Source organism: Heloderma suspectum, chromosome 3 (assembly GCF_057233095.1).
Source record: "Heloderma suspectum isolate Gila_16-S chromosome 3, 16-S_ref, whole genome shotgun sequence".
Lineage (NCBI taxonomy): Eukaryota > Metazoa > Chordata > Lepidosauria > Squamata > Helodermatidae > Heloderma > Heloderma suspectum.
The window spans coordinates 257,342,804-257,365,358 of record NC_139460.1 but is presented as its reverse complement, the minus strand read 5'-3'; the positions used below and the strand labels follow the sequence as shown (position 1 = coordinate 257,365,358).

General features: G+C 42.5%; 2 protein-coding genes across 22 annotated transcripts in view; one reads left to right on the top strand and one right to left on the bottom strand.

Annotated features, from left to right (window-relative positions):
• STN1 (STN1 subunit of CST complex) overlaps positions 1–1,055 on the bottom strand; it is a 34,761-nt gene extending 33,706 nt beyond the window's left edge. For 4 of the 11 annotated variants that reach the window (XR_014789498.1, XM_084846398.1, XM_084846402.1 and 1 more), the window contains exon 1: positions 725–785. The gene's annotated coding sequence lies outside the window, so the exon portion shown is untranslated. Of the gene's footprint in view, positions 1–724 lie in introns of all 11 variants that reach the window. The other 7 variants (XR_014789499.1, XM_084846405.1, XM_084846408.1 and 4 more) reach the window with 5 other exon arrangements.
• SLK (STE20 like kinase) overlaps positions 802–22,555 on the top strand; it is a 66,513-nt gene continuing 44,759 nt past the window's right edge. For 4 of the 11 annotated variants that reach the window (XM_084846392.1, XM_084846396.1, XM_084846387.1 and 1 more), the window contains exons 1-2: positions 1,207–1,287; positions 1,645–2,513. In XM_084846392.1, coding sequence (XP_084702518.1) covers positions 2,364–2,513 — 150 coding nt within the window. In that variant the 5' untranslated portion in view covers positions 1,207–1,287; positions 1,645–2,363. Of the gene's footprint in view, positions 1,104–1,206; positions 1,347–1,644; positions 2,514–22,555 lie in introns of those variants that run through there. The other 7 variants (XM_084846397.1, XM_084846393.1, XM_084846394.1 and 4 more) reach the window with 5 other exon arrangements.

The following is a 22,555-nucleotide window of genomic DNA, read 5'->3' as shown; positions in this document are numbered from 1 at the left end:
TTCTGGAAAGCCCACAAGCCTTAATGCGCTGCAGCAGCATTCCCCGTTATCTGGCCCAGGATCTTGTATTCAGCCCCTGATCCTGGAAGTTCCACACAGCTGTCATGGTTAACAACCATCGACAGACCTATTCTCCCATGGTTTTGTCTAATCTCCTTTTAACGCCAGTAGTCATTGCTACATCCCTTGATCTAAAGTTAACACGGCAGCCTAACAAAACAAAAAATAAAAGACCCCCCCCCCTACATAAGCATGTGTGTTTTAGGGCATAACCCTATTCATGTTTCGACAGAAGAGTCCTACAATTCCCACCTTGCCCGGCTGGGCATGCTGGGAGCTGTAGGACTTTTTCCTGTATAAACAAGCATAGGATTGCACCCCTAAATATTTCCCCCCTCCTATTCCCCCCTCTCTCGCCAACCTGCCTTTTATAACATGTTGCCTGATGAAGAGATCTGGAGATCTCGAAAGCTTGCACATTTTGAGGGCCTACACGGCTGCCTTTGTTTTTTTATACACGTGTATCTATAAACTTCCCCTACTCCTTTCCTTCTACCATCGATTCGCAAAAGAAGCCCCTGAAACAGCTCTCACTCAGCCATCAAGAAAGAACCTGCTCCATTAACTGGCCCCTTCACACGGGGATGCACCCCACGCTCTCCCGCGCCCGCCAAGGCGTTTCGGCCCCCTCTCGGCCCTGATTCCTTGGCGCTGTCTCACTTACCCGCCGAAGACCTCGGCGCGCTCCTATTGGCTCTCTAGCGCGAGCCGGGCACACTCACGAGCAACAGAAGGCGGAGAAAAAACCGGAAGGAAATGTACGTCAGACAACCGCACCGACCCTTTGAGCTCCTCCCCCTCCCCCCTTTTTTTTCCTTACCCTGCTACAGGGGTTGTGTGTGAGGAAGAGAACGGTAGGGAGCGCGAGTCGAGGAACGAAGCCGTCGGCCGAGCTCGGAAACAGGCGCGCATGCGTGGGTTCATGGAAGGCGGGCCCTGAGAGCGGGCGAGTTGGGAGCGGCCGTTCTTGGGTCCTTTCGAGAGCGGCTGAGGAGGCGGGCGGAACTGCGCGTGCGCGACAGCCTTGGGAGGGGACGGAGAGAGTGAGTAGCGCGCTGAGGCTTGAGGCACAGGCGGACTTGGGTGGGGGTTGGAGAGGAAATCGGCAGAAGGAGGCTTATTGCTCTGTCCCGCCTCTTATCCGGAGGAGACGGAGGAAGTGGGAACAGTGAAGGCGGCGGCGGCGGCGTCTTCCCAGCTGTGTGGGAGACTGAAATCTGCTTCTAGGTAAAGGTCTCCGTCCTTGGCGTCCCCCGCCCCCGTAAGGAACGGCGCTGCTGCTAATGGTACTGTGGAGGACGCAGGTGGGGGCTGCTTCCCCGGGAAAAAGAGCTCGCCTCTAGCCCACTCCGCCTTTCTACACGGGAAGGGGGAGGGGGTCTTTGACACGCCCCCTACAAATGGGGCACCTCACTTTGCACATTCCTCAATAACTCTAGTTGCCTTTCTCATGAGGTAAATGGCCAAGGTGTGTGTGTGTGTGTGTTTAATAATCATCTTTCTCTGTGTCTGGCGGGAGAAGAACAAGAGTTCGTGTGTGAAGGGCTAGATTATTTCTCAGTTTCTTCTTCTCTCCCCATCCAGCAGGTGAAGAGCTGTCTCCAATCCAATAAGAGTCCTACTCGTCGTCGTCGTCTCCCCACCACCACCCGGCATGTGGGTGAGGATGTACATTTTCCACAGCTTTGGAGTGCTGAAGGTGTTGTCTGCCAAGGAAAAGAAAGCCTGTACCTGAAGTGACACCTATATATGCTGCTAAATAAGTAGTATTGGGGCAGGATTTGAAGAGAGCCATCTGCCCTTCTGTTGTTTGGCACAAGTACTTTCCACCTGGTGTGGGATACGCCACCAAAAATACTCCACTGGGTGGGGTTTTTTCACCCTCAGAACTTCTGAACTCTGTGGTACTAGGCCATCAATGCACTTTTTCAGATAGTATCCTTGAGGCCTTGCCATGTGCTGTTGTGTAGTTGTTACGAGCAAGAAACTAGTGTGAGCATGTGATTCTTAAGTTACTAAAGCTGGATTTGGTGAACTTGGAGAAGGTGCTCATTGCTGTTCCTTTGGATGTTGGATTGTATGCTGCATCTAAAGACCTAGGGTGACAAATTGTGTCCTTGTCTGCTCCTTTGCTGGCAGCGTCAGCATTGTCACGAGGCGTAATAGTCACAATTTTGTGCCTTTTATCCCTTTGGATCTTAAAGCAAGCAAAAAAGACTATTGGAAAGAATCGAAGGACTGCTTATTCAATCTCTCAGGGCAGGGTTTTTGTTGCATTTTTGAGCTAGTTAAAATAGGCAAAAATGTCCTTCTTTAACTTTCGTAAGATCTTCAAACTGGGAGGTGAAAAGAAGAAGAAGCAGTATGAACATGTCAAGAGAGACTTGAATCCAGAGGACTATTGGGAAATTATAGGAGAACTGGGTGATGGTGCTTTTGGCAAAGTATTTAAGGTAAGAAATATTATTTTGCCTTATGGGGTTCTGTTGTCTTGAAATACACTACCCTTCTCTAGAGCCTGTCTCTTCTGAATCTCACACTATACTATACAAATTCTGTAGAATGCCATTGGGTGTTGGTCTGTTTTTACATCTTATAGTAAGGATGGTGGTTTTTATATTGATCATAACTAGCTGTTGACACAAATGGACTTAGAATGCTTAATCATTGCCAACAATAATAGAAACAAGGAATGAAAGCAACTCTTGGGTTATAGGCCTACACTTTTTCCCTTGGCTATTACCAAGTTCTTTTTTGTCTGTCCTTTTTCTGCTGTGTCTGGTTTTGCTTTAAACTCATAGAAAACAGAGGAGCTTCTTGTATGTATGTGTGTTGAATTGTCTTCCCATGACTACTTTACTCTTGCCAAAATGTAAGTATGAAAGTTTTTGTTAAGTGCGTTTTGTTAAAGTATTTAATGTTTTCTTCAATGGTATGTTGCTGAAGTAAAGTACAATTAACTGTTTTAGTCTATGTGAGTATTTTGTTTGGGTTTTTCATAAAATATTGTTTTGTAGGACTTTAGTAAATGTTATATATTACACCAGCTTTTCTTCACCCTGAGTAGATGGTTTCTAAATATTAGATATTAATAATATTTTTATGAAGCTCCTAAAAAAGAAGAAACCTATGCGTTCTAACCAGATACAGTCCTTTTCCTTTTGGATTTCACACTGATGATTTATGGTGGGTGGAGAATATATTTGATATCTTATAAAGGAAGATAGTATTTTAAAGCATGAGATCATCAGAGCAGATTTGGGAGGTTTACATAATAGAGATTGGTAGAACAGGTACATAGGTTGTTGACGGAAAAACACACAAAGCATTACTGCAATTATCCGGCATCACTAACTTCATTTTGGTAGATGTGAAATATGGCTGTAAAGTCAAAGCTGAGTTCTGGTGTTTTAGGATTACACTGTGTTTAGAAGAAAGACATGTGAGTAAATTTAGAACTCCTTTAAAAAAAAAAAAAATCAGCCTTGCCCTAGAACAAAATTTTTTGTGGTGACATGTACCATTTTAGGTGGATGCACATTAGTTAGAGATATATTGAAATGGATGTTTACAAGATACTATAGAATATTCATGCTGCAGTCTTAAGTACTGGAAGTCTAATTGGAAATGGCTGTATTGGGCTGAGCTATTTCTGAATAAACTTGGTTAGGACTAGTGCTGTTCATGGTTTGAGACCTTTCTGCCAAATAAGTAATGCATCTTCAATAACAGTAAACATGCTCAAAAGTTCCTATTTCATGTAAAATCCGCAAAAGCAGTTTACAGTGTCTGCAGCAGGGAGACTGCTGGGTTAATTCATATAATTAGGCCTACCCCCTCCTTGTGAAAAGTAGGTAGTCTCTCCATGACTTTGAATATTTGCTGCTGATGTTAAGTAAACAAATCACCTTTTTACTGTGGTATTAGGAGAGAGCATATATTTGCTTCCTCGGGTAGCAGAACATAAGACCCCCCCCCCCCCCCAGTCCTTCATACTTTATGTCAATGCTCTGCGGGGCTATTCTTGAAAAGCATCCAGAGACTACAGTTAAAGTTTTGTCACCAGACTGTGGCCCCCCCAGTGACTGAAGTGCAGCAGATAGTCATGAAGGGCAGGGTCTTCTCAGTTGTGGAGAAGCCCTATGGATCCCCCCCCTCCTGGGCTCCTTGCAAGCAACATTATTGTCTTCTACTGTCTAACCAAAACATGACTTTTTCTGGAGGCTCTGAGAAAAGATGACCGCAAGTTGTTGTTTTGCTAGCTCTTCCTACTGCTGTGATAGGGCTATGCCTCTTCTTGCTGATTGTTTTGTAATCCACTGTTTTACCTTTAGTTCCTTATCCTCTTGGTGGTTTTATTTAGTCTTTATTTTCAGCTGCTTTGGTTTCTTCAAAGAATAATACAAGAGTGAAATTGCTATGCCAAACTGAGAATCGAGGTCTGTTGGAGATTTATGTTTGCAATTAAAAAAAGTTACTCTATACATTGTCATGAGTTTCGAGAATAAAATTATGTCGTTGAAATCTGCCTTTTTAAAAGCATGGTCTTTTAGCACATGGTGGTTACCCTGCTCCAGGTTTTCTTCTATACAACTGATTATTTCTACTTGTTCCAGTCTGGTTTCAACCCAGGTATGGAACTGAGAATATCTACTTAGCCCTGGTGGATGAACTGCACTGGGTAATAGATGGGAAGCTTGGCACTCAGCAGCTTCTAATACCATCAATCATGGTATCCCTCTGGACTGCCCTCCTGTGATTTTATGAATTTATTTAAACAGGTTCTAACATGCCCTTCAGCCTGAAGGATTCCATGGAGGAATATATACTGATGGATTCCATGGCGGAATAGGCTTCAATTCACCATTTTCACTCTCCTCTGGCCCTTTCTGGAGGGCAGGTTCCAGAAAGTAGTACTGGGAGACTGCTGCTCTATCCCATGGCCTTTGGCATGTGGGCTTCTGCCAGGTTCCATCTTTTCTGCCGTGCTCTTCAACGTCTACCTGAACATAGTGGATCAAGTTATCTGGAGATTTGGGCTGGTCGTCTGTATGCTGATGACTCCTAGCTCTGTCTCTTGTTTCCATCATCTGTTCCTTGGGAGGCTTTGGAAGTTTTGGAGTAGAAGAGCATGAGGCATTAGCCAGACAAGGCAGAGGTATTGTTGATTAATGGTACCGATAGGCTTGGAGTAGGTATTTAACTCTTCTTTAAACAGGTTTGCACTCCCGCAAAGCACCAGGTTTGTAGCTTGGGAGTTCCCCTGGAGCCGGCCCTACTTATGCGCAGGTGGCCTTTCACCAACTCTGTTTTGCTAGCTGTACCCTTTCCTGGAGAAATCAAAATGAGCTTCAGTCCAGCCTTCCCTAGATGTTTTGGACTTCAACCCTGTCAGCCCAAACCATTAGCTATTAATGGTCAGGAATTCTGGGAGTTGCAATCCAAAACATCTGGAGGGTTGGCGAAGGTTGCTTAAGGGCGCAATCCTATTGTGATAGCTGGTAGCCTCTGAAGTCGGAGGCTGCCAAGTATCCAATGCAGGGTGGCCATAGCACGGAGGTGATCCTCGCCTCCGTGCTCCGGCCGCTCTTCATTTTTGGCTAGGTGGCCAATTTCGGCTGTCTAGCCATGACTTCAGGGAAGGAAGGAGGCCACGTGGAGCATAGGAAGCCGTGTAAAGCGGCTTCTGTAGTCTCCTCTACTCCCTGCCCCTGGGACCGCCCCTTTTCACTGTCTCCATGGTCCATTTCTGAGCACGGAGACATAGCCAGCCTGGAGAGAAGCATGCCAACTGTGGGGGGAGGGGGAAGGGAGCACGGTTTCTGGGAACCAAGTTCGGAGCCCAAGTTCCCAGAAACTGAAAAATCCTATGGCCCTCTAGACAGTGTCTAGTAGCCATAGGATTGCTCCCTCCATCACATCCAGGTTGGGTTACCATAGTGCACTCTTATATGGCTTGCTCTTGAAGATAGTTCTGAAACTTCAGTTGGTTCAGGAAGATGTGTCCAAATTCTTATCTGGCTTCATCCAAGATGGATTGTATTAAGCCAATTTTTAAACTAGTTTTGCTGGCTTCCAGTTTGTTTTTAGTCTCTCCCTTCTTTAAAGACCCAAACAGCTCGAGATGGAGTTACGTTGAGAATTATCTCCCATGGCAAACCTGTTTGAACTTTGCTCTGTTTCTGAGGCCTGTCTTGCTGTCTTTCTGCTGATGATGCAGTACAAATGGTGGAGATGAGGGAGAAGGTGATTTATATTGAGGCATCCAGGCCATGAAATGATCTCCACAGATAGATTTTCTAGTCCTTTTATTGCCTGCTTTCAAATGTATACTGAACACTTCTTTCAGTAGGTGTTAGGGCCTTTTAAATGATTTCTGTTTTCTTCTGTTTGCTATCTGCCGGTTGTATTGGATTTTAATTGATTATATTGTCTGTGTGGTTTTTCATAGCTCAATCCTATGGTCCCTGGAGAGCATCCCAGGGACCATAGATTTTCTTCCCCAAGGCCGTAGAAACTGCTGCAGCCTTGGAAGGGGGCTCTACTATCTGATCCATCCATCCGTACCCTTGCAGCTGCTGTGGAAAGAAATTGGAGAGGTCAGAAAGGGAGAGTGCCGGTGAACAGAGAGAGGAAAGATTAGAATATGAGGAGTCCTATAGCCTCTTCAGCCCTAGTCCCACCCCTGACAGTGTGCCCTCTCTAGATGGGCTCAGAGGCCCATCTAGAAGAAAAAACAAAACACAGAGGCCAGAGGGGGAGAAATTGCCTCTGTCACTCCTCCCACCCAGCTGGCAGCAGCTTGGCCGGGCACTGGATAACAGAAGCCTCTGAGTTCAGAGGCATCCATCTCTTAATGTTGTAAGCTGCCTTGAGTGTGCATTTACACAGAAAAGCAAGGTGTAAATGTTAGAATAATAAATAAAATTATTGTTTTTTCCCTTCTCTTCCCTCTTGCAGCCACCTGCATCCCCCACCCCAAAGCCTCTCCAGAGGGTTGGGCGGAACCTCCAGGACCATTTTGGATGGGGCATGAGGGATACTGGGTGGTGTAATCACCAAAGCTCCATCCAATTTGGGGCAATTCCCAGTATCCCAACTTTCCTGATAGGGTTTTTTGGGGTGGGGTGGGGTGGGGGAAAGAACGGTATGGCAAACTGTACTTCTGTTCACTTATTTTAGAATTCAAGCCTGTGAGTTGGACTTTGATGTTCTTTTCATGTCCCATGCAGGTTTTCTACTGGTGTTCTTTCTACATCAGTCATGATTTTCATTGCATTTTGTGTATGTTTGTGCTTTAGTTTAAAAAGTTTAGATATCTCTTCAAAAAGAGAGCTTCGGTTATTGGGCGGTATGGAAATGAAATAAATAAAATAAAATAAATAAATAAAAATAGCCAGGAAGTAGTATACTGGATTACAAACAGATTTTGAGTCACAGTAGTTAGAATTTTATGAACTTGAACACACTCTGGGAGAGAGTGGAGGACAGGAAAGCCTGGCGTGCTATGGTCCATGGGGTCACGAAGAGTCGGACACGACTTAACGACTGAACAACAAGTTACAGTTTTATTTTACTTTGTAAACATAGTTGAAGGGACTTTGCCACAAAAAGTGGCATAAAATATTTTAAATAATGAAATAGGTTTTTTTGTAGTATTTGTAGCATTGTAGATAAACCCATTCATTAGATCAATGCACACTGGTGCTATAATCCATGGTTAAACATATTTAATTCCGCAAATCAAGGGAGTATATTATGCAGGTTAATTCTTGCCTTTTTATATTAGTCACTCGTGTGCCAGGTGCATACCTAATGAGTAATACTTGAGTACATGGAGTGTATATGTAGAATGTATTACAGATCCACCTATTCCCTTACAGAGCAGTAATCTTTTTCAAGTTGTAAACTAGGGGTGCAATCCTATGCATGTTTCGACAGAAAAAGGTCCTACAAATCCCAGCATTTCCCCAGCCAGCTATGCTGGGAATTGTGGGACTTTTTCTATCTAATCATGCATAGGATTGCGCCCTTAGTCTTGTAAATCTCAAACTTCTTCATTCGTTTTAAAAGGAGGAAGCAGAGCACCAGAAGGGTGTTTGTGCTGTGTGTGTGTATACCTTTGTTTTAATGTATTTATGTAACATGACAGATTTTTTCTGATCACCACTTTAGTTTTGTCTTGGATGTATTGCTTCGTAGGCACCATTTTAGGAACAGTGTCCTGGTGGCACAGGTGCATGGGTTGGGGTTTCTCATAGCTTATATTGTGTTCAATTTTCAGTTTCTAGTTCATGAATTGAATTTATTAATCTGAATTGGTTAAGGAACTAAGAATCAACTTTCCAGACTCCTGTTAGCTATTCATATGTAATTCCTAGGTCCAGAGATGATAATGCATTACAGGAGGTCTTTAAGCATTTTAAAAGAACTAGTGAGATGTATTCAGTTGTGTCCCTCTGCTGACAGGAGACTCTATGATCCAGTAGAGGCTAGGGATGTGCAGACTAACCCCCCCCCCCATTCGGGTTCTCCGGGCGCCTGTCCTGCCCCTGCTTCCCGGTCCCCCGACCTCGCTCGAGCCCCTCCTATGCTTGGTGAGCAGCCCGCACTCACCCCAGCGGCCACGTTGAGCTCTGCGGTCACCATCGTTGTTTTTTTTTAAAAAAAGGTGATCGCAAAAATGTGCATGTTCTTGTATGTGTGAAAATGCACATTTTGCAAATTTGCATATTCTCATGTGTGAAATGTGCATATTTGTGAAGGCACACATTAGTGCATGTGCAAAAATATGCATTTTTGGAAAATGTACATTTTCGCTCATACGCATATATGCGCATTCACAAAAATGCACATTTTCATGTGCGTGCAAATTTGTGCATTTTTGTGACAATGGTGCTTTGTGAAGCTCAACTAGGCTGCTGGGGTGAGTGCAGGCCATTTGCCAAGTGCAGGCAGGGGGCGAGCAGGGGCTCAGTGAGCGGGGCTCGGGGATACGGGCAGGAACGTTTGCGCTGGTACCCTGGATTGAATTGGGTGCCCATGCCAACCCTAGTGGAGGCTTCCAATACAAGAAATGAGAGGTAGGGCAACCTTAGTTGATTCCTCCTTCCCTCTTCAGCCCCCTGCCCTCTCCATATCTGCTCTAAGGGTTCCAGGGCCATTTTGAACAGCATAGGAGGTAGTGTGGGGACTGGAGAATAAATTTTGTAAAAGTCACCTCCCCTTCCCCACTCTTCCACTCACGGAAACCTCTACTGGATCACAGGCTTTCTATCAGTGGAGGGATACAATTGGATACAACCCAGCCGTTTCTTTCAGCTTTCATTTCCCCCCTAACCATCTTTAGATTTGTGTCTTTGTGTGGGGTGTCATTGTCAGGATTTGGGTCTAGCCTCCCTGATTTGGTTTCTGACTCAGATTCAGAGCTGGGAGCAGAGCTAGAAGTAACCCAGCCGGGACAGGGAGTAGGAGAGGAAATTCCTCAAGGCTCTCCAGGAGACAGTGAAGAACCTTCCTAGAGGATTATCGACCAGGAGGGCTGTGCCCAGAAACCATCTTCCCCCTCCCCGTGGGAACCTGGTCTCTGTCAGAGGGGGAGGAAGGACCAGGCCTGACAGATGCCAGCGCTCACTGCCAAGTTAAGTGGGCAGAGCCGAGGGGAGGTGTTCTGCCAGAGTGATGGCCCGTCAGAAGGTGAGTCAAGAGGATCCTCCCTGAAGGGAGGAGCCCAGGAAATGCTTGTAGAGCAAGGTGAAAGATCCATTCAGTAGTTGAAGGGCAACTGTCCTGTTCTCGTAACAAAAGCTCTATTTTGTTAATTAGGCCCAGAGGCACCTCCCAACCTTTATCTGTGAAGAGGTGCAATTAACTGAATAAAGCACTTATGGATTGCTAAGCCAGTCTCTGTTGCTTCACTACTGGAGGAGGGCTTGGAATCCTTGACAGTCATATCTGTAAACAATTCCTGGCATGCTTGTGAAATTCTGCAGTAACAATTGAAATGGAAAGGATCTTTTTATCACTACATTTGAATCTTAATCTTAACAAATTGACACATTTATTATAATACTTAGTCTTTCAGTATGGAAAAATGGTAAATACCTATAATAAACACTTTGTATTTTAAATGTTCATTGGGCAACTGTTAAAAGCCCCCCCCTCCCCAGTCAAAAGCATTATATAAATTATTCTGGGATTTGATTTATTGACCAACTATAGTTTTGTAACTCAGTACAGTTAACTGTATCAAAGCATCATATGTAGATTTCTGGTAGTGTTCATCTTATAACTCTGCATGAATTAATAGATGTTTCTGAATTTCCCTGTTCTACAAGTAATAGGCTAGGTAAACCTTTACGTAGCCGATTACTGCAAAGAATAGGGACGCAAATGGTGTCCGCATAGCGGACGCCATTTGCATCCCAGCAGCCGGAAGTCCGCCAGTGGGGGAAAAAATCCCCAGTTCATGGAATAATTGGACCAGTCCCTGGCACCAAAAAGGTTGGGGACCACTGCTCTAACATAAAGCATCCAGGCACTGCTTATCTTTGTTGGGTATATTTGCTTTTGCATCTGGGAGTCTATACAACAGTAGGGCCCAGGTTTATTCAGCAATTCATTAGACATAAGAACATAAGAGCTGTGCTGGATCAAAACAAGGTCCATCATCCACTTTTCTCTTCACACAGGGGCCAACCAGCTGCCCACAGGAGCCAGTATGCTTTGATTCTGCTGTGTTTGGCTTGTTACCTGTTTCCTTGTCAAGACAATGCAAGTTGAAATTGGAGTATTACACTGTGATATAATCTATCAAAGTAAATAAGTGGAACTCCACAAAAATGCTGAAGACTGTCTCATTTAGGGCTGTAGAAGAGGGCACTCAGACTGCCAACCCAAAACCACACAGTAACTTTGAAACAGTAGTGTGGAAGATTTTCAAATAACCCAGCTTTGTTCATACTTGTCCTGTTGAAGTAGAATAACAATCCAAAATAAGCTGACTATAACAAAACTGGCTGCTGTAATAACAGTAATACATAATAATAATCTAAATCAGGCTTGTTATAGTATAGTCAAAAGTATTTGTACTACTAGTTTGTGGCTATATGTGGCTATCTGATTATCACTGTCATTTTATTCTTACTTAGTGTCACATTGCACCATTAGATGTGCTGCTATTTCCTGACTTAAAGTGAGCAAAGTATCTGGTTTTCATTATAGCAAATGCTACACTTGTTTTTATCAGTAGGAAGAGAAATATTCCTCCTGGTCTTATAAGTGTGTTCTAATGGCAAGCAGTCCCATTAGAGTGAAAACAGAAGTTGCTCTTGGTGATCATATTACATGCTTGAACATTGGACAGTAATAAATGATTGCCTCAGGTTACAGAATTTTCAGCCACTTCCTTTCTTCAGAATGAAAAGCTTTATAATGGCATATTTTTATTTCTGAAGAAAGCATTAAGAATAGGCAGTTCATTAGACAGTGACTGCTGTGTTGGTTAGAAATGACAGAAGATGGAAAGCAGATAAATGTTTCTGACAAAGGGTTCTCTGATGTGTGAAAGCTTATGCTACATAAAATTTGTTGGTCTTTAAGGTGACACAAAACACTCTGCGAATAAAAGATACTGTATAGGTGTTACTGGGCAGACTTTCTCAGTTGCAAAGAACTTCGTGTGAGGTAGAATGTAAACTTGACAAGATCTTAGTACTGCTTCCAACATTGATTCTCCCTACTCATATCTTAGTCACACACAGGAAAAGAGAAAGAACTTTTAATTTATAATATCCAAAAGGTGTTCAAGTATATATCCTACAAACTATATTGGATAATGTCCTTGGATTGTGTGTGGAAACAGACAGTGTGAGGGTTGCATCCAGAGGACCCAGAGGATAATCTCAGTATACAGTATGATGTGGGAGAATGCATTCCTTAATATACTTGGGTCCCAAGCCATTTAGGGATATAAAGTTTAAAACCAGCACTTTGAATCGTGCTTGGAAATAGACTGGGCGTGACTGTAGCCATTTTGGGACTGGCAGATGTGTTTTCTCTACCCAGTTGCAGTCAGCAAACTATAAATCTTTATAGCTACTTGAGCACAAGTCAAAGGCAGCCACATGCACAAGATCTTGCACTAATCCAAATGGGGTGTTTCCAGAGTATGGATAATGGTAATAACTCTTAGCTGCCTGTGAGACGATGGGACCAGATTAGGTGCAACTTTCCATTTTCTTGGTTAGGTTGCCTGAGCAACAGATGAGTGGGAGAGGGCAGTGAGCAAGCAGTGCTGTGACAAACAACACAAGTATCAGTCACTTCTCTTTGACAGTGCAGTCAAAGTACTGAACCAAAATCTCCCACCATTTGTGTGCAAGGAAATGGACCAGTTTTGGCAATTTTGTGGAAGAAGACAAACTTTGGTAGTGTGAAACTTGCCACCTCTATCAAGTGGTTGTAGTGATCTCGAATGTTTTCCCAAAAGACAGAGCAATGTTACATCATGGTGAAGCATCACTCCAAGGGATATGTGTGTGGGGGCGGGGGGAATGGTGGTCACCAAGAAGAACTCCAGACATGGTAGTAAGTTTCCTTCTCCACCACCACCTATATTTCCAGGTGGGTTTCTCCTCCCAGTCACCTGAAATTCTACATGGAAAACCTTTGGCTGAGCATTTCTTAATATCTACTAAAGTGGAGGTCACTCACCCCATGCTCCTCATTCACTTCACTTCAGTCGCTCCACCAATTCTCCTCTCCTGCTTATTACCAGCTCTTGGGGATAGTGCTTGGTACTGGATAATGCTTTGGAAACTGTGTGCAAGCAACTCCATTTGTCTGTGTTATAACTTCAAAAGGGTTATGCTCTTAAGACGTTGGAGGAAGCCATGTATGCAGTCTCCACAGCACTTTCATGTTAAACACAATGCATCACAGTGGAAGTATATATATGTGTGTGTGTGTGTGTGTGTGTCTTTCACTAGAGCTATTGGTTATGAAGCCACAGGAGATAATAAGCCACGTGCATCGTGTTCATCATACTGTTACTTTGGAAAGGGATGGCACCATGTGCAGCTCTACCTTGACTGCATTAAAGTTTTCTGAATGTCGTCTGGCAAAAGGTCTTATGCTGCATTCTGGATCCAGGTTACTTAATCCTTTGGTTCTCAAATCGCATAATCAGTCAAAGGTGTGGAAAAGGTGTCACATATGCCAGTTGTATTTACCCTGAAGTTATTTTAGGGTAATGGTAGGCTGAAAAGATAAGATGAGGAAAAAGAATAAATAGTCTGTGTTTGCAAGAAGGGTATTGCCCTGACAGTTGTCATTTTTACTGATAGTGTGATTTACCAAATCTTTGATAGATATAGCAATACTAAACAGTGCAACAGGGGGAAAGAATCTGGGTGTTACATGTGGAAATATTGAAGAGGCAATTTTCTTGTAAATGAATAGTGCTAGATAAACTGCTCCTATCAGGGATCAAGAATTGAAACGAAATGTACATGAAGAAGTGGGAGCAGGGTAACAGTCGTGGGACCTGTACTTTAAAATTTATAGAGTCTACCTCATAACAACAGTGTGCTGTTTGAATGTTTCTTGTTTTACTATTCTAAACTTAGTAAAAAAAAAATCCTGTTTGGAAGAAGACATTTTGACACAAAATGATCACTTCAATATGTTCTTAAGGTTTGATAATTGCAGATAAAATGTTAACACTTGCAAAAATATGCATAGGTGTGCCTTCTCTGTGCATCTAGATGTAGTGAATTAGGTCACTTTTTTATATCACACTTACACTAAGAGCTCAAACTGATATACACATAATTAGCAACAGTTGAAAAAAGCACTTCCAATTTCTGAGTTGCTGGGTTGCACCTTATTTTTCTAACTGTGGCTTCATCCATGGGATTTGTAGCATTCCTTCATTAGCCCTATTAAGCTCAAGCTGTGGCAACATTGCATTTCAGTGATTTGGAAAGAAATTTATATTATGTTCAATTTATATTCTGAAGCTATATTTAATGAAGCACTTGCCAAACAAATGGCTGGCATAAACATCAATGGAAAAATAATTAACGGAGTTCGATACACTGATGACACCATGGTAATGAGAGACAATATATCCAACTTACAAACATTTCTAGATTGGATTAATAAAGCAAGTCATGAGTATGGACTTAAAATAAACATCAAGAGAGCGAAATATATAGAGGTGGTAAGCAAAAAGTCTTTCACTGCATTTAATATTACGATAAATAATGTGCCAGTTGAACGAGTCACAAGATACAAATATCTAGGAACTTGGCTCAATAAAAGAAATGAACAAACATGAGATAAATGCAAGAAATGAAACAGCATTTGTTAAAATGAAACAGTTATAGTGTAATCAGGACCTTAATCTTGCATTAAGGATTTGGATGGTAAGATGTTGTGTTTTCAATATTTTATGGAATGGAGGTTTGGACACTTAAGAACAATCTGAGGAAAATTGAATCCCTCAAACTTGGGATATACCAACACATGTTGAAGATACCGTGGACTGACTAACAAATGAGAACATACTATGCAGAGTAAGCAAACAAACAGACTAATAAATACCATCAAGAGAAGAAAAATACAATGCCTTGGTCATATTATCTAAGGTGAAAAATAAACTATACTCCAACTTATTATACAGGGAAATTGAAGGAAAAAGATGAACATCATGATTAAAGAATTTGAGAGGATAGTTTAGCTGTACTTCTATACAATTATTCAGAGCAGTGCTGTCAAAAACGAAAATAGCTGTAACGATAGGTAATCTCTGATTGGAGATGGAACCAGGAGGAGGAGGTAAAAATTAATTTAAAAGAATTTCATTCACTTCAAATGGACCATTCCAATGACTCCAGTGAAATATCAAGAATTGATTGATGCCCGAGTTCCATTGTTTCCCTTTTTCCTCCCCATCCTTTTTATTTTCCATTTTTGTGTCATTTTAGATTGTAAGCCTGAGAGTAAGATCTTTTCATTGATCTGTAAGCCCATCTGGGAGCCTTTTTAGCTGAACAGCAGGGTATAAATGTTTTAAATAAAAAGATAAAATGATGTTAAAAAGGTGATTGCTAGCCCCACAGTCAGCTCCAAAATGGTGTTTCAGAGTTGGGTTGAAGGTGGACTTCAACCTTCTGGATCCAAAGCCACCCTATTCCTCCAAGAGGCCCCAGGATCACTGGAACTGGTGCAGGTAAATTCCTCCTCATTGAAACAAGGAGGTGGGGAATGCTGGAGAACTCTCTGGCGGAAAAATACTCCCTATTCTCTTGCCTGGCACGAGCCAGTAGAGCTTTGGAAGTGATACATCTGTCACTTTACTCCTATTTTTGCATGATATCTCCAATGTCATTGTTTTTGAATATGTTTTTATTTATTTTATATGAATGAAATAAACAGTACCAAAATTACCAACAACCTCATCAATGTCATTGTTGTAGAACTTGGACACCTTCCACTTAATTGCTAACTTGGATCGCCCCTACATTCATTGATAGGTTGTGGAACATTTTACATATTTATAAATGCAGTGTTTCATTAAAAAAACATAATGAATACAATACAAGGTACATTGGGCAACTAGAATATTAATCAAATGTAAAATCAAAATGTGTAACTTTTTTGGAGTGACTGTCCCTGGGAAGCATGTTTTGTGACTGAAGTGTCTGCAACTGTGTTATCAGGTATTAAAATGTTGACAAGTATTCCAATAAAAATAATGTCCAAAGAAAACTTCAAGCTCGTTTTGAGTATAAAATGTAAACCACAGTGTGTACTAACATTTTCTCCTAAAAAATAGTTGAAAACCTTCTGAGATATTTATATAGTGTATGGCATACTCTCTTTCTAGTTTTGTTGACTAAACATACTAAATCTGATCTCAGTTGATTTAGGACAGCAAAAAAATAAATAAATCAGACATTTTCCAATTCAATTTTTCCTGGAAAACTCACATCACTCTTTTGTATTGTATGAGATCCTACAATGGTCAGCACAAAAGCCCAATTCACACTTAGAGCAAACTGCAAAATCAAATAGTGGTGGGTTAGGAGGATTGTGCCTACATTGCATCCAGTCTTGTGTCTCCTCCAAGCATTCGATAGTACATATGTGTACATATGTGATGCCAGTACATATGTGATGCCAGTTTGGGTAGACATCCAGTGCCCAATAAGATGCAGCCATTATCTAGGAAAAATGAGGCTTAAGGGTCGTGATGTTGGACTTGCATGTTAAGTTGAATTCAGTCCTACTGCAGCTCTGTTAACTCCAAGCCGCACAACTTGTTATCCCCCCAAAATGTATGCAGTTTTGTGCTTTGTGCCATCAACCCCAAATCATCTGCTGCCACTTTGCTACAATTTTTGCAAGTGGCTCAGCCTAGAAATTTAGAAGTCTATGGGTATGTTGATTAATCTGCTTCAGAAATCACACATGGCCTAGTTAACACTCCAAAAACCAACTTTGAATCCCAGAGTCTAGTATTTCCCTCAAACTATGGCAGAGTTTTGTGGCAAATATCAGGGGTGTTGAGCCTCTTATTCTCCTCAAAATTAAAAGGTACCAACATATACGTTTGCTTACTCAGATGGTAGTGGGTGCATGAAATGTGGGCAGTAAGGTGCTCCTCTCAAAGCCTTGAGAGAGACAAGACAAGATTAGCGCACGCGCGCGCGCACACACACACACACACACACGGAAATAGATTGAACAGGGTTCGTTATCAGATGGCCTGCCAAGAGGCAATTCTTCTACTTTCATTTTCATCTTTATTTAAACAAGCCTTCCCTGATTGACCAGCCATAGTTTTATTATAATTTGATTTTAAATATTTTAATACTGTATTTTGATTGTTTTCTTTTGTTTATTGTTCACTGCTTGGGAATCCTGGTGGAAGTAGAGTGGTGTGTGTGTGTGTGTGTGTGTGTGTGTACCTATCTATCTTGCAACTAAACAAGTTAAAATAAATGAAAGGCCATGACATACTGTCAATAGACAGGCAATAATGTTGTTGCTAAACTAAATGTACCTTTATTTTCCTTCCTTTTCATTATCTGAAAATGATCAGTCTATATTAATCTACAAGTGGTGTAAATTTGTTGCCTTTATGAAAAAGTGCATAATTATGCGTTGGTGGGTGGGTTCACACATCATGCTAAGCCACCCTGTGAATAAGTTATGGTGGGTTGGTTGTTCATAGAACAACCCATAGTACACCCGACAGACGATTGGGCAGTGTGGCTTGTTCTCCCCTCCTCCTCCTTCAGTCCTCCAGCCAGCTCCGTCACGTATTCCAGGGGGCTTTGTGGCAAAATCCGTCTTGTCTCTCCCTCCCTGCTCTGATCACCTCTTTTCTTCCCCCCCGCTTTTTTTGATGCCTCAAAAATGTGCAGTTGGGCTAATAATAATAATAATAATAATAGTATGTGTTGGTCTTTCACAAGTGTGCACTTAAGGGCTGTCTGACATGTGGAGTCTTTCCTGGTTAATTTTCCTTGTATGTTTCAGCTGTCAAAGGGAGCCCTGAAGTGGAATAGGTAACTCACAAGGAAATGGACAAGATGAGGTTGAAAACTAGGAGTAGGTAACTTACAAGGAAATTTTTGATGAGATAAGGTTGCATATAAGCTAATTTGCGCACAGTTGCAAAGGACCAGGGGAAAAATAATAGTGAGAGAAAGGAGAGACCCAATATGGTGTGGGGGGGAGTCAAAGGAGTAAATGCTACGAAAGGCAGCAGGGGATAATATCTCCTCCGGGCAAAGTGATCCTCTTCGTTTTAAGTGTTGAACTGACACTTCTCAATGTCCTCCAACTTTTCAGCATTTTTCTGACTCTCTAGCTACTCCAGGAATGGGAGATACTAATTCTCCCAACTTTTCGTGGCTCCTTTTCAGAGCAGTTACTGCTGCAGTTACTGCAATTCCCTGACAGTTTTTAAAAAATACGGAAAAATAAAAACAAAAAGCCGGGGAACTTGTGACAGTCTTTCCAAAGTGCTGTTTCAGCATTAGTGGAAGGGCAGTATTTGACGAGATCGCAAAGAGTGGCACAGGCTTTTTTGCTGTTGTTGCCAAGCGGCTCTGTAGCTGATCGCAGCAACCCACAATACAATTGGTCTCCTGGGTTCGGTCAACACGACAACCCACCCTGGACACGAACAATCCTACAACAAGCCATGGGTTCTCAGCGTGGCTTGTTCCTGAAAAATAAGCCACCTGCAGAAAACACTCCAGGTTCAGACAACATGACAAACCGCCATGGCTGGCTGCCCATGATAGGTTGTCATGTAATGCAAACCCAGTCAGTATGTTATACCATGCCCAGTTGGCTGCATATTTGTACACATGTAAAAATGTTACATGCCTCCATATGTGAAAATGGTCACCAGTTTTGTCTCTTGGAAGCTATAACTCACAATGATTTTTTAAGGTGCTTTCTCCTCACCTGTATTCCTTGCCTTTATGGTTCACACTTTGGGCTATTATCTCTCCCTCATGGGATTTTCATCATTCTCACTACAAACGTTATGGAATTGGGGCTTCAGGAAAACAATCTGCAGCATTCATGCCCTACCATTTGACTCTCTAAACGCAATGTAAATAAGTATTTTAGTGTCAGCTGATGAAGCAGGAACTAGCATAACGGAGATCAAAGTGTGGCTTCAGGGCTGCATGAGGCTCTTTCACAGGTTAACTGCAGCTTCTTGAGCCAATCAGGGGTCTTCACTTTGTGTGGCTTTTGGCATTCTCCTTGAATTGCTGACAGACTGGACAATCTCTCTCCTCTGAAGCACTTGGGCTCCAGTCACTGCTGCAGGCAAAAGGGGAGCATCTGTCACGTAGCATGGAGTAGCAATTGAAAAGGCACAAGCAGCATGCAAGAAAGAAGAGGGTGGAGACTGCTAAAGAAGCAAGAAGAAGGAGAAAGAAGCAGCTGCATAAGAAGTGTGGATGGTCTGGAAAGGAGGAGAGAGTTGCTGGCTGCCAAAGAACTGCATGGAAAGAAGAGAGTGCAGACTCATCCAAAAAGAAACACGAGAGAAAAGAGGGGAGGCTACCAAAGTCTGGGGAAGGGTGAGAGATCATATAGAGCTGCCCCCTCTTGGTGTACCCATGGTCACCTTGCAGGAGTTAAGCTCAGTCATGAATACGACTGGCTTGCTAATCAATGCCTGAATGTGTAGCTCCATTCTGTGTGTGCTTACTCCAATGTGTGCCCCACTTTTGTACAGTGGTGCCTTCTTTACAAGTAATGGTGCACAGGAATGCAGCTTCAGGAAGGGCAATCTCACCTTTACGATTGTTAAATAGGTTCCTTCTTGTAGAGCATACAGTGTCCCTCTTTCTTTTCCCCTGTGATTCATTTAGCTCTGAGTAAATAGAATCCTAGAGCTGAAAAGAAGCTATGAGAAAGCCTGTGGTACCATCAATATCATTTCATAAAGGCAGGGCCATCAATCAAGCAATCTGCACACTCTACATTCAAACAGAGACTGGGTGCATCACAGAAAAAAGCCAGTGGAAGAACAGTGTGGTGACATACTTCAACTTTTCGCAACCATCATGCACTTTTTAAGGAACGGACCAATTTTGCACCAGTTGTGGACAAAACTGGTGACCATTTTCACATATGGAGGCATGTAACATTTTTACATGTGTACAAATATGCAGCCAACTGGGCATGGTATAACATACTGACTGGGTTTGCATTACATGACAACCTATCATGGGCAGCCAGCCATGGCGGTTTGTCATGTTGTCTGAACCTGGAGTGTTTTCTGCAGGTGGCTTATTTTTCAGGAACAAGCCACGCTGAGAACCCATGGCTTGTTGTAGGATTGTTCGTGTCCAGGGTGGGTTGTCGTGTTGACCGAACCCAGGAGACCAATTGTATTGTGGGTTGCTGCGATCAGCTACAGAGCCGCTTGGCAACAACAGCAAAAAAGCCTGTGCCACTCTTTGCGATCTCGTCAAATACTGCCCTTCCACTAATGCTGAAACAGCACTTTGGAAAGACTGTCACAAGTTCCCCGGCTTTTTGTTTTTATTTTTCCGTATTTTTTAAAAACTGTCAGGGAATTGCAGTAACTGCAGCAGTAACTGCTCTGAAAAGGAGCCACGAAAAGTTGGGAGAATTAGTATCTCCCATTCCTGGAGTAGCTAGAGAGTCAGAAAAATGCTGAAAAGTTGGAGGACATTGAGAAGTGTCAGTTCAACACTTAAAACGAAGAGGATCACTTTGCCCGGAGGAGATATTATCCCCTGCTGCCTTTCGTAGCATTTACTCCTTTGACTCCCCCCCACACCATATTGGGTCTCTCCTTTCTCTCACTATTATTTTTCCCCTGGTCCTTTGCAACTGTGCGCAAATTAGCTTATATGCAACCTTATCTCATCAAAAATTTCCTTGTAAGTTACCTACTCCTAGTTTTCAACCTCATCTTGTCCATTTCCTTGTGAGTTACCTATTCCACTTCAGGGCTCCCTTTGACAGCTGAAACATACAAGGAAAATTAACCAGGAAAGACTCCACATGTCAGACAGCCCTTAAGTGCACACTTGTGAAAGACCAACACATACTATTATTATTATTATTATTATTAGCCCAACTGCACATTTTTGAGGCATCAAAAAAAGCGGGGGGGAAGAAAAGAGGTGATCAGAGCAGGGAGGGAGAGACAAGACGGATTTTGCCACAAAGCCCCCTGGAATACGTGACGGAGCTGGCTGGAGGACTGAAGGAGGAGGAGGGGAGAACAAGCCACACTGCCCAATCGTCTGTCGGGTGTACTATGGGTTGTTCTATGAACAACCAACCCACCATAACTTATTCACAGGGTGGCTTAGCATGATGTGTGAACCCACCCACCAACGCATAATCATGCACTTTTTCATAAAGGCAACAAATTTACACCACTTGTAGATTAATATAGACTGATCATTTTCAGATAATGAAAAGGAAGGAAAATAAAGGTACATTTAGTTTAGCAACAACATTATTGCCTGTCTATTGACAGTATGTCATGGCCTTTCATTTATTTTAACTTGTTTAGTTGCAAGATAGATAGGTACACACACACACACACACACACACACACACCACTCTACTTCCACCAGGATTCCCAAGCAGTGAACAATAAACAAAAGAAAACAATCAAAATACAGTATTAAAATATTTAAAATCAAATTATAATAAAACTATGGCTGGTCAATCAGGGAAGGCTTGTTTAAATAAAGATGAAAATGAAAGTAGAAGAATTGCCTCTTGGCAGGCCATCTGATAACGAACCCTGTTCAATCTATTTCCGTGTGTGTGTGTGTGTGTGTGTGTGCGCGTGCGCGCGCTAATCTTGTCTGTCTCTCAAGGCTTTGAGAGGAGCACCTTACTGCCCACATTTCATGTACCCACTACCATCTGAGTAAGCAAACGTATATGTTGGTACCTTTTAATTTTGAGGAGAATAAGAGGCTCAACACCCCTGATATTTGCCACAAAACTCTGCCATAGTTTGAGGGAAATACTAGATGGCGAAATACTAGACTAAGACGGTGAAAAATAAGGAACGCAAATGGCGGCCGCCATAGCCGCTGCCATTTGCATACGCATTTTTTTTTTAATCCAGACATGATAGGCTATGTAAGTCTTTACGTAGCCTATCACATCTGTGTAAAAAAAAAAAAAAAGATGAGACTGCAAATGGCAGCGGCAGCAGCCTGTCGGAAGACCAACCGCCGCTGGAGCCGCCGCCATCCAGAACATCCACCCCAGGTAAGTCTCGTCCCGGGGGGGATCCGCGGGGGGCGGGGGGCCGGCAGGCCATTCCGCCACGGAGTTTGGGGGCCCGAATGCACTGGCATTTGGCCTCACCGAGATCCGTGGCGGAATTCTCTGACATCCCTTATTGTGAGTTTATGCCTGCAGGAGAAGTATGTACTTTACCATTGTCATCTTTAATAGCTGAAATAACATTTTGATGTTGGTGCTTTTTAAGACGATATGCAAGGATCTTACTAGGACGTTCACCATTTTCCCAATATTTCTGTTGTAGACAAGCCAGATTAAATTCCGCCTGATGTGAAAGGATATTATTCAACTCATACTTAGTATTCTATAGCTCTTGATAAAGTTCTGCTGTGGGGGAAGTGGCAAACTGAGTTTTGAGAGATTTCAGCTTCTTATTTAAGTGCGTCTGTTGAGTTTTTAAAGCTTTTTTTGATAGCAAGCATAAGAGATAATTCGGAGGCTAGTAAAAAGTCAATGGTGCATGAACCTGCTGTACCCTCGTTAGTACTGAAATACTCTGTTAGTTCAACTAACATCTGGGTTTTAAACTTCTCATTATTAAGAAGTGAAACATTAAAATGCCAAAGACCAGGGGCCTTAGGAGTATTAGAAAATTGCAGTTCCAAAACATACTGTAGTATGATTTGACATACTAAAGTTGTAGAAA